Here is a 12,210-nt window from a genome sequence, read left to right as displayed (position 1 = left end):
AGGGAACAGTATCTCCCTGGTGCCCAGGTGTTTTTCAACATCTCTTTGACAGAGCACCAGAAACATTTCCCCGGTAATGAAGGTAGGAAAGAAGTGCCATCCCAGACGTTAAATATAACATTTGTCAGGCTTGTGTATGTGTGTGTCTGCATCTTCATGCTAAGTATTTGCAGAATGCCTTGCAAACAACTTCCAAAAACCTATGGAGAAAGACGGAAGTGTTCTGGAAATAAAAGATGTGCAAGATATACTTTTGATTCACTTAGAAAAATCTGTAGTTCTTCCAAGGTTTCAGAATGTTTTATGCTTTAAAAAAAAAAAAAAGTATTTATTTGGCTGTGTCCAGCCTTAGTTGCGGCGTGTGGGATCTTTGTTGCAGCATGCAGGATCTTTGTTGCAGCATGCAGGATCTTTCGTGGGGCGCACAGACTCTCTAGTTGTGGGGCAGGCGCTCAGTAGTTCTGGCCTACAGGCTTAGTTGCTCCTCAGCATGTGGGATCTCGGCTCCCAGACCAAGGATGGAAGCCATGTCTCCTGCATTACAAGGCAGATTCTTAAGACCTGGACCACCAGGGAAGTCCCTCAAAAAGATTTTAAAAGCCTCTCATTTTGAAGTTAATTTTACTAATGTCTATTACACACCTCCTGTGTACTGTGCACTGTGCTGGGTGATTTTACAAACAGTATCTCACTTAATTTAATCCCCTTAATCACCCCCACAGTTAGTTACTGTTATCTTCAAAGGCATTGTTATTCCCATGTGTAGATGAGTAAAATGGGAAGCAAGAGTTTCAATGACACTAACCTGGTGACAAACAGCAGAAGTCTGAGCCAGCGTCCCACGATCCATGTGATAAGGTAGAGGCTCGAGGGGTCTGAAATCTACGACAATTCCATTGCAGAAGTTCCACTGGCTTTGACATAACATGAGGAACCAGCCAAATGCAGCCTGTTAGATTACTCGTATTAACTGTATTTGCGGTGACAAAGATGTATCACATATAACGTTATGCATCCTAGTAATCTACCCAGAATAACCTCCTCCTTAGTATGCATTCATGCCTTTTTAGAAAGTGAGTGGAAACCACAGTACCTCAGTCTCCACGTGGGTCCCTGTTGTGTTCCGAGGAGGGGTTCTCTCTCCCCAGTGGCCCCTGGGCTGTCGTGAGCTTTGGATCCTATACAGGGCTTTCAACAGAAGGAGGGTCAGAATGTCTGGCCAGGGACTTGAGCTTCCCACCTCCAGAGAGCAGAGGGACAGCCTACGGCCCGGCAGATACAGCGACTGCCCTCAAGCTGTGGACCCCAGGGACTCACGCTCTGGCGGGGCACCCCTCCCCCACCATGAGGTGGATTTCCCAAGAGGCGCTGCTGTTTACACCCCTGCTAGGATGGAGATACACAAATGAGACAACCCTAGTATGATTAGTTTACACGCGGACACTTACCTGACTCTAGGTCTCACGGTGAGCCATACGCATACACATACATGCTGATCTTTCTAAGATGTGGCGACCTTACATGCTGATGCTGCTGAATGGCTGTGACCAGAATTGGGACCTCAAATCTAAATTATACATGCAATATGTGAAAGTACATGTGGCAGAGTTAAATAAACAAAAAATAGTCTTAAAAAAATTATACGCACATATTTCATACCATGTCCCTGAATGGCTGGTGAAATGACTTGGGACTGTCAGACAATTTTAGGTGATTTTTTTTTTAATTAAACTACAAAAAGTATGCAATCTGGAAAGTGTTCCAAATATCTTTGCTGTAGACGTTCCAGATGGCCCGATGGGGAAGTGCAGTGTCTGATCAGTGAAGCATCTGGTAGGGTACAGCACAAGTGTAGGAGTGGAGGGCATTGTCCATGGAAATCCTCTGGGGTCAGCTCATGGTGACTGTCGCTTGGGGGTCCTACCGGGTGCAGACCCTGTGCACACATTGTATTTAAACCTTGCCGCAACTCAGCCACGAAGTTGTCATTAATCCCTTTTATTATTTATTTTGTATTTATTTTTGAAAACCTTTTTATTTTATATTCCAGTATAGTCAGTTAGCAAGGTTGTGATAGCTTCAGGCGGACAGCAAAGGGACTCGGCCATACACATACATATACCCCTTCTCCCTCATGCTCCCCTCCCATCCAGGCTGCCAGATAACATGAGCAGAATCCCCTGCGCTGTACAGCAGGACCTTGTTGGTCTTCCATTTAAAATACAGCAGTGTTCATATGTTGATCCCAAGCTCCTTAACTGCCCCTTCCTCCCATCCTTCCCCACTGGCAACCCTAAGTTTGTTCTCTAAGTCTGCATTTATTATTATTATTATTATTATTATTTTTGCTACACCATGTGGCATGTGGGATCTTAGTTCCCCAACCAGCAATTGAACTCATTGATCCTGTCTTGGAAGCATGGGGTCTTAACCACTAGGCTGCCAGGGAAGTCTGTAACCCCTCATAGCCAAGAAAATGGAGGTTCCTCGAGGTTAGAACCTTACTCAAGCACATGCACAGCTAGGAAACAGCAGCACGAAGCTGTGCGGCCCACACTCTCCCTGGGTGCCCTGGGCTCTGCTTTCATCACTCAGCTTTTCTGAGCCACCAATTCCACACATCCTTTGAAAAATATTTCAAGTTTTTGCCTGCCAGCACCCACCGTTCCCTGACTCTTCTCACCTTCAAGGGCTTTCTGTTCTGGCCTCATCCTGAACTGGTACCCACTTTAAAAAAAAAAAAAAATTAATTTTATAGTTTCAATTAAAAAATTTTTTAAATTTATTTGGCTGCACTGGGTCTTAGTTGTGGCATAAAGAATCTTTTTTAGTTGAGATCTATGTGATTTATGTGAGATCAGTTCCCTGAGTAGGGCTCAAATATGGGCCTCTTGCATTAGGAGCATGCAGTCTTAGCCACCAGATCACCAGGGAAGTCCCTCACTTGCACTGGTACCCACTGCCCTGCCCTAGGCCATCTCCCACTCTCCCTAAGTGGGCTCATGGAACCGAATTGTCTGTGCTACCCATGTCCAAGTCTCATCTTATTTCCTTATCCTTCCATAAATCTTATGAATTAAATGTGTATGCTTTTTTCCTGTTCACCTATCCTACAAGTTTTAACTCAGGTCCAGCCACAGAGTCGAGAAGGGTAGAAAGAAGTTTTTCCCTTCCTACGATGTGTCCGTGAATCCCCGAGGGTCTTGTTAAGATGCTGGTTTTGATTCAGAAGGCCCACGGTGGGCCCTGAGACTCCACTTCTAACCAGCTCCCAGGTGAGGCCCTACCCCTGCTGGTTCAGGGATGACTTTTTGCTGTCCCAGACCCTGGATGGTATTTAAAGTTCCTGCAAGAGCTTTCCTTCTTTTCCAGCAGGTAAGCCCCCAGGAGATTTGAATCAGTCAATGAGCTCCGAATTTCTGGATGAGACCAGTCCTGGGGGTGGGAGCAGATTTGGGCCAGGAGGGAACCTAGAGCTGGAGGCCCTGTACCTGCGGAGTGAGGCTGGATGCCTGAGACTGGGCGGATGCGGGTTCTGGGTGGACTGAGCGCACACTGGGGATGCTGGATGTCTTGAGAGGTGATGGGTATCTGGAAAAGGGGAGGGGGGGCAGTAAGTAAGAGGCAGATAGAAACAGAGGTTGGCTAAATGCCTCTTACCTTAAAATTGTGTTGAGAGATCTAGATGCTGCCTGAAACATTTTATGAATAAAGTGAGATAGAAAAAAAAAAAGGTTTGGGTTTAAGAGTCTTTTTCTTGGGGGGATACCATTTTATTTGCCTGACCTCCATAAAAGTTTGGCAAAAACATATTCACCCAAAGTCACAGTGGACACACCTGTAAAATCACCCTGGGGTCCAAGTCTCCAACCTGTCCTAAAAATCCTCCTCTCTATGCCTGTGGGATGATCAGACCCCAGAAAACGGGGACAAACCTCATTCCCAACTCCCACCTCCCAGACTTTCTATTCCTCAAGCTGAAAGTGTTTTTAAACATTTTTGACTCAGAAATTGTGAAAAATTTTGAGTGTAGCACAGGCATTTTAATTACATGTAAAACAAACAAAAGCTCATGGCTACATCAAAAGAATTACATTAGTAACACACAATCAAAGCTGATTTCCAGTTAACTGTGGAAAAACTTGTGGGTCCATCAGGATCACCAAATCTGTATCCCCTCACCAGATCTCTTAACATATTACCTTTGACTTAGGGAAGAGGATATTCAAAGTTGAAATAGAAGTGGAGAAAATAACCCACAGACTTTTTAAAATTTTTTGATTTGAAGCTTGAATAATATCCAGTAATAGCACATAATAAGGGGAAATTATTATATTACAAATATTTCATAAAGTACCCCACCATCACTTAAACTAATTTAAAATTTAAAAGTTTAATTTAAATTTAAAATTATTTAAACTTTATTAAAATTAAAATTTTACATGATTTAAAATTTTGGGAGAGGTAAATTTGTTGTTTAGAAGGTAAAGTTATTGAACTGAAATAATTTGTGAGACCTTTTTAAAAAAGAAATTTAGAAGCATAGTCCAAACAGTTCTTTTTCTCCTCCAGCAGCTTCACATCCCAAAGGCATCAAATATTAAAAGTAACAACAATCCTAGAATACTCCTTGATGACATAGTCCATTGGGGTACATTATAATACTGCAGTTGGCCAGAGAAACTAGTAGAAGACATCATGTCCAAAAAAAAAAGAATCATGACCTTAAGTTTATTCAAGGATCCAAAGAGCTGGGAAAAATTACTATTTAGACATAACTATAAATGAACCATCTTCTAGTTGATCCCCTTGTAAGAAGAGGCTCTAGGCTGAAAAAATAATTCTCTGCTTTCAACTCACCCACTTGAGGCAAATATCATCCAGTTCCAGGTAGCCTGGAAGATCAGACCTGGAGAACATTCCCCCTCCTGTTTTCCTTTCCTTCTTCCTCCTCCACCCTCTCCTCTCCCCTCCCCTTCATCTGCCATCTCCAGCCCCAAGTCAAACCCTTGAAACAAAAGTCAGAAATTAGTGACATGTATTTTTTGGTTGTTTTTGTTTTTTTCTTTATTTCTGATGTTTCCTTTCTATTGGCGAATTTGTCTAACTTCTTACTCGCAAAAGAAGTCAATATCCTAGGGGGGAAAAAAAGCGAAAAAAGACTGAGCTGAACATGCAGGACCAAAAAGCAGATGTAGATTCTTTATTTAAAACCATACATAATCAAAGGGAAATTTGGATTTAAAATAAGTAAAGCTTGAACCCCGAGAGTATGACACAAGTTTTACTTTAACTCAAAAACTACTTAAAATGAAGATTCTCAAATACACTTCTAATTTATGATTCTTTGACACATTCAAGTTCAATGCTAAGACATGATGACAAATGAGTTGCATTTGTGTAGGTTGGTCAAAGTTTTAAAGTTATTTCGCACAGCGATTAGCTCCAGGAGAATCATTTCAAAATAACCACCTTGCAAAATCACTCAAAAAGGATCTTTTATTTCTGTTCTGGTTATATAAGACCCCAGGGCATTAGGAAAAGTACAATTCTTTTTCATACATAAGTAGAGTCTCTCTATCACAAAAACAGGCATTCAAATTTTTTCCAGAATGTTTTGATTTTATTAAATTAATAATAAATACAGGTGCTGATATTTTTCTCAGCCTGTCTTTAGTTGATAAGTGAGCCTGTCAGTAAGAGTCAGTTAATACTATTTTGGCTTCTTTCTTTGTGACATGGAGTCATTTTCAAAATAACTTGCAACTGAAACACTTTCTCTAGTGATAGAGAGGGTTCACTAAACTTTCAACATTGATAGTAGCTATAAATGCTCCCCCAAGTCTTGTTGTCTAGAGATATCACCCTTGGAAGTGGGGGGCTTTACTTGATGCAGCTTGTAAGTTGCATGATGCATCTTTTTACACCTGCCTACATCTACATTCTGAGTCCTTCTTTCCCCTCTCCCCAGCCCCAGAGATGCTTACCGTGGTAGGAACTTCCTTAGTGGCTTCTTGGTACACATGTTGTTCCTGGACCAAGTTGCTGGGAAAATAACCCACGGTTCCCATTTCATCCTCAGACTGATTGCCATAGACCTGAGTGCCCAGAAATGTAACAGAGAGGGGAAAGCAGGTGTGATACTCCTTTAGAAACCCTCAGGCATCCTCTTTGCTGTCCCCGAGAATCATATAACTACCAATGCCTTGCTTCTCAGCCTGGATTCTGGGGGGCACAGACCCAAATCTGAAGTTCACCCACAGCAACTAAGTCAACCCACAGAAACTTGTGTGTCTGTTCTTTTGTGGCCCACTCTCACTGGCCCCCCTACTTTAGCCTTTCTTTGTGCAATCTGTGAGCTGCCCAGAAATCTCTTTTGGAACCCATAAATGAAGTCTGTATCCTTTTTTTTTTTTAAGTAAATAGACACTGTTATTTTAAAGAACTTGTAAAGGACGCTCCCCATTTTTTAAAACTCAAATAACCAGATTCTTGAGTGCATTTCAGATTTAATTCTTGGTTACTTGCAAATATATCTCTGGAGCTGGAGCTGCAGTGGAGGACAGTAAATCAGTTCAGCTTCATCCCTCCCCAGGGCCCATCCCTGCATGTTTTAACTGAAGAAAGCAGATTCTTTGGAGTGAAAGAGGGTGCTAAAGTTTCCTTAAAAATATTGAAATGTAGCCTGACTGCCAGCACACATGCCTTTTACTTGGCAAATCCACTCAAGTATTTTTGAATAAGGTTCAAACTCTTTGGGATGTTCACGCCCCCATGTGTTTGACTAGATTTTCTTGCCAAAACAGCAAATAAACCTACAATGGGTTTTGTGATGAAATTTTCTTTGTTTCTTTAAAATGCAATAAAAGCAAATATACATGAAGTTTTGCATAGCCACAGCTTCTCTATTGTTCTTAACAGCTAGTTTTAAATATTAAAAGGCATCAAAGATAGGTAACAGAGGAAAAGTTAAGGGCAACACATGTCAAGATATTTTATATATTTTAAATAATCTCATCTTACGCTGCCAGCCCAGAATTCTCCAGCTTCATTTTCTTTTACCAGTTTTGAGTAAACATAGATCCGCTGCCCCTTTTTAACATTAATGAATCTACAGTCTGGAGCATTGTAATCTTCTTGAGCTCTGGCCAGAGAAATAGTATCTGGAAGAAAAAACCATGAAATAGCATCTAGAAGAAGAAAGCATTGACTCCTGAGTTTTAAAACAGTAAAAACCTCAGAGCATATCAGAAGACTAGGAAATCACAGTGACTAACACCTCCTGGTTTATCACTCACATTCAATTCCAGAAGATAGCTAAGGTTATTAAGCAGCATCCAACAGAATCTTAGCCAAGTGAATTCTTCATGCTGAGACACAAAACGCACAGACCCGGAGAAAGGACGCTAATCGCATGCACATTCACTTCCAAATGCAATTAGATTCTATGCTATTAGTGGATATTTCTTTTTCAATTATATAATAGAAAGGTAATAAAAGGCGTAAAAAAAGTCCTTACAGACACACTCATCATCTGCACACAGCTTCTTGGAAGCAAGTCTGTCCATAAATATTCCATGCACGGCACATATGGCCACAAGACCTGGGAGGAAAAGTAGCAACAGTCTTGCCATCTTCCTCCTTTGCTGTTTTTGCTTTCGCCCTTTGAGTGGAAGTGGAGACTGACTTCAGTGCTTCCTGTCTTTTATGTGAAAGCCAGACATCTGGGCGAGTCCCCTGCAGCCAATGGGGAGGTGGCTGCCCATGCCTCAGCCTCCAAAGCAGTGACTGGGCTCTAGGGGTTATTTAGCATCAGATTTTCTAGAGGGTCTCAAATGCTGTGTCTTTTTTTACACACAAGTGCTATCCAAAATAGTCCACTATTTTAAAAACACTTTTTATTTTATAGTGAAGTATAGCCGATTAACAATTTTGTGATAGCTTCAGGTGGGCAACAAAGGGGCTCGGTCATACACACACATGTATCCCTTCTCCCCCAGACTCTTCTCCCATCCAGGCTGCCACATAACATTGAGCAGAGTTCCCTGTGCTGTACAGTACGTCCTTGTTGGTTATCCATTTTAAATTCATTCTCGAAGTCTGTAGACCTATATCTGTTTTGTAAATAAGCTCATTTGTATCATTTCTTTTTAGATCCTTCACATAAAGGATGTCATACAATATTTCTCCTTCTCTGCCTGACATACTTCACTCAGTATGACAATCCTCCACCCTTGTTAGACTCACTTTTGCTGTGGTTTATTGCATCAGGAAGACATGGTTGAAAGAACTATGAGAATCTTAAGTCATTCAAAAAATCTCTTTAGTTCACTCATCATATTCTTTCAATGTATGAGAAGATGTACTAATCGTAGAAAACTGTTGAAAATGTGATGTCTATATCCTTAATACAAATTATTTCGATTAAGCATCTAATAACATCTGGATTTATATAATAGATAAGTAGAGGATGCTTACATTGAAAATCATTCATGATGGGATCCTTAGGAGTCATGTATATCAGGTCAGACATGGATTGTACCAAGTTCAAGACCCTAGTAATGGAGGGAGATGGGGTAGGTGGTTTGGGAAAATGGAGCTGACTTTTTTCTGCCTCCTGTCTTGGAGAGTTTTGAAATTCAGTCTCCAATGTTCATGGCTAATAGAGAAGGGGCTAAAGCTGGAGGTTTGTGTTTCTCCCTGAACCCCATCCCTGCCTGGCCTACTTCCAGGCATCTTTCCTGTGGGAAGAGGGGCAGTGCTATGAGTCATCAAAGCTGAAGCGCTAATACTTGGCTCCATGCATTCAACAGCTATTTCCTGAGCACCTGCTCTGTGCCAGGTGCTGTTGTAGGCACTAGTGATAGGGAGAATTTAAAAAGACCCAGTCCCTAGGGTTTACTGTCGGGAGAAAGACACAATCGGCTGCTGCTTGTTGGAGGATGTCTGGGGCCACTTCTCTCTCTTAAAGTGCCCCTCCCCCATTATTTCCAGGTTTTTTATTTTTGGCTGCACCATACAGTTTGTGCCACCTTAGTTCCCTGACCAGAGATCAAACCTGCACCCTCAGCAGCGAAAGCCTGGAGTCCCAACCACTGGACTGCCAGGGAATTCCCTAGAAATCATCTTTGAAAGCAGAAGGCCAGTGCGGTTTTCCTTTCTATAATCTAGAGGCCTGAGAGGATCTCGGGGAAAATGAAAGCATTGATCAAACCCTCGTAATACTGATCCGGCAGCTGTTTCACAGACTGTAACAGTCTCCAGCCAGCCCTTGACACAGGCGAGTTCAAAGACAATTGCCATTTAAGAGGCACTTTCTGGAATGAGGACTACACAAACTCAGCCAGGCCCCCTCAAAGCAGAGTGAAACATTGAATAAAGCCACCTCTGAGTCACAAATAAGCCAACTAAGCTGAGGCTCAGAAGCCACCATGGGCTGTTCAAACGCAAAGAACTAAGAAAAGAGAGATGCCAGCCTCCCGAGGGTCACTTGAGCAGGCCTGGGATGTCCCAGAGTTCTGCAGTAGGAAGAGATGGGGTGGAAACTAGAAGCTTCTCTGTAAAAGTTTACTCACAAATAGGAATTCAAATTACAACTCAGCAAGCTATTGTGAGTTGGGATCTGGTGGGGTGGGGGTAGGGTGGGGCTGGAGGTCCAGAGATGGACTGTGCCCTGAACTTCCTTCCCTCCTTCTTCTGGATTTTCAAATGGACTCTCTGAACCTTTAATCCCCCAAAGACATTTTATTTTTTTCTTTAGTTCCTAAATTAGCTTCTCAGTCTGGGGTTCTTAAAATGGAGGCTGTGGCTCCTTTAGGATGCAAAAATAGGCTTGGACAAGTGGATGGGATGCAGGCAGCCTCCTTGCCATGGTGTCCAAGGCCCTGCAGGATTTGTCCACCTCCCTCCGCCCTCCGGAATCAACTTCTGTCACTGTCCCTCCCCGGCTCTGTTCCTGCCACACCAGCCACTCTGTATTTTGAAAACGCGAAGCTCATGTCTACTTCATGCCTTTTGGGCTTATTGCCTTTTCCTCCAGATACTGGCCTTCAGGCCTCTGATGGTCAAGATGGCTCAACAGACAGACCAGTTTAACAGAGACACTTGCATTCCCCCAACCCAATCTGTCCATCACGCAAAACCGTGGACCCTGTCCTAATACGTTTCACTACCTGACTTGGCTTGTTCACTTACTTGGTGGCTGTTTGTCCCCTGATGCCACAGTGAACACTCCACAAGGTGGGGACCTTTTCCATCTTGTCCATTGTTCTACTTTTAGCACCCAGAAAAATACTCAGTATTCATAAATTGGTATTCATTGAAAGCATGCATGATTCCCCCCAAATTGTATGCTTAGGTGTGTACGTGCATGTATACTCTCCCCCCACCCCACCCCTTATAAAGTCTCTCAGACCCTACCCCAGACCTGCTAAATTGCAAACTACTTTTTACATGATACAGAAGTGATTTGTATGGACATTAAAGTTTGAGAAGTGCTGCTTGAGGGCAATCAAATATGGCACAGATTTTTAGCCAGGATTTCACATTCACTATTATGCGTTTGCTGGATTCATTTTCAAAAGACAAAAATGCCTATTAAATACCCTAACAGAAAATACTTTAACTAATAAGAACCTACTGTATAGCATAGGAAACTCTGTAATGACCTGTATGGGAAAAGAATCTAAAAGAGTGGATATACATAAAACTGATTCACTTTGCTGTATAGCAGAAACTAACACAACATAGTAAATCAACCATACTCTAATAAAAATTAATTTAAAAAACTTACATCCACACAGAAACCTGCTCAAAAATCCTTTAAGCCTTTAAATTCAGTGTTTGTTGCAGCGGGCAGGATATTTGATCTTCATTGCAGCATATGGAATCTTTAGTCGTGCGTGCAAACTCTGAGTTGTAGCGTGTGGAACCTAGTTCCCCAACCAATGACCAAGCCCAGGGTCCCTGCACTGGAGGCGTGGAGCCACTGGGTCACCAGAGAAGCCCCAAGCCTTTAAGTTTAAAATGGAGATAGCAGGGGGAGGAGAGGGTAGGACCAACCGAGAGAGCAGCGCTGAAATACACACACTACCACGTGTGACGTAGACAGCTGATGGAAGCCGCTGTGTAGCGCTGGGAGCTCAGCCTGGGGCTCTGTGACCTGGAGGGGAGGGATGGGGGCGGCGGGAGGGAGGTCCAAGAGGGAGGGGGACATGTATACTTACGGCTGATTCGTGTTGTTGTGTGGCGAAAACCAGCAGAACATTGTAAAGCAATTATCCTCCAATTAAGAAAAATGGAGATGTGAGCCTCTCACAATAGTTTCCATTTTGACACTATCTTCTATTTATCAATAGACTGCATTTAAATCTAATCATATAACCTACTTCATAAAGGTAGAAATCTGCTTTGTTAATTCTTAACATTGACTCAGGTTAGAATTACGCAGAATTCTCAGAGCTTGAGAAATACTGACGACTGGGTTTCACTCCTGGAGGCTGGGATTTAGTTGATGTGGTTGTAGGTTACAGTTGTTCTTAGGTCATGTCTGACTCTTTGGGGACTCCATGGCTGTTGCCCGCCAGGCTCCTCTGTCCACGGGATTTCCCAGGCAAGAATACTGCAGTGGGTTGCTACTTCCTTCTCTAGATCCTCCCCGACCCAGGGATTGAACCCGCACCTGCTACATTGGCAGGCGGATTCTTTACTGCTGAGCCACCTGGGAAACCCAGTTGTAGGTTAGGTCTGAGTATTTGCAAATATCTTGCAGATGATTCTAATATGCAGCCAAAGTTGAAAGTTAAATTCAAGTTGAAAACCACTATATTTAATGATGACAACATCTGCTCTCTTCAGACATTCTGTACAGCTCCCACAGATGAGTAAGGTAAGGACGGTCAGAAGATCCTTGTTTGATTGAATCATCTTCAAAATATAGCTAATAAATACAGGAAGATTAATGGGCCTGGAGGAGAAGAATAGGTTACAAATAAGGAGATGGGGAAGGCGAGAATAAACCCGGTGCCATGGGGTTGCAGCCAGAGGTACTGTTGCAAATGCATTACTGTTTAATATAATTAAATAGATATATCCATAGACATATAGTTGTGATATCACTATAAAATTAGGATCCTGAAAGGCTTAGGACAGGCTGAGGAACTGACAGGAGACTAAAAGAGACATGACAACTACACTCAACACATGATCCTG

At 42.5% G+C, this 12,210-nt stretch overlaps 1 protein-coding gene across 1 annotated transcript; it reads right to left on the bottom strand.

The window, feature by feature from the left end:
• Positions 1 to 5,111: 5,111 nt before the first annotated feature.
• Positions 5,112 to 7,668, bottom strand: OTOR (otoraplin). Its single transcript, XM_065919546.1, has 4 exons — positions 7,520 to 7,668; positions 7,024 to 7,163; positions 5,988 to 6,098; positions 5,112 to 5,135 (listed from the first exon to the last, which is right to left on the bottom strand). Exons 1-4 carry the CDS (start codon positions 7,632 to 7,634, stop codon positions 5,112 to 5,114), a joined length of 390 nt encoding a protein of 129 aa, XP_065775618.1. The 5' UTR covers positions 7,635 to 7,668.
• Positions 7,669 to 12,210: the final 4,542 nt, after the last annotated feature.

This window comes from Muntiacus reevesi, chromosome 2, assembly GCF_963930625.1.
Source record: "Muntiacus reevesi chromosome 2, mMunRee1.1, whole genome shotgun sequence".
Classification (NCBI taxonomy): domain Eukaryota; kingdom Metazoa; phylum Chordata; class Mammalia; order Artiodactyla; family Cervidae; genus Muntiacus; species Muntiacus reevesi.
This window is presented reverse-complemented; position numbering and strand designations above follow the sequence as displayed.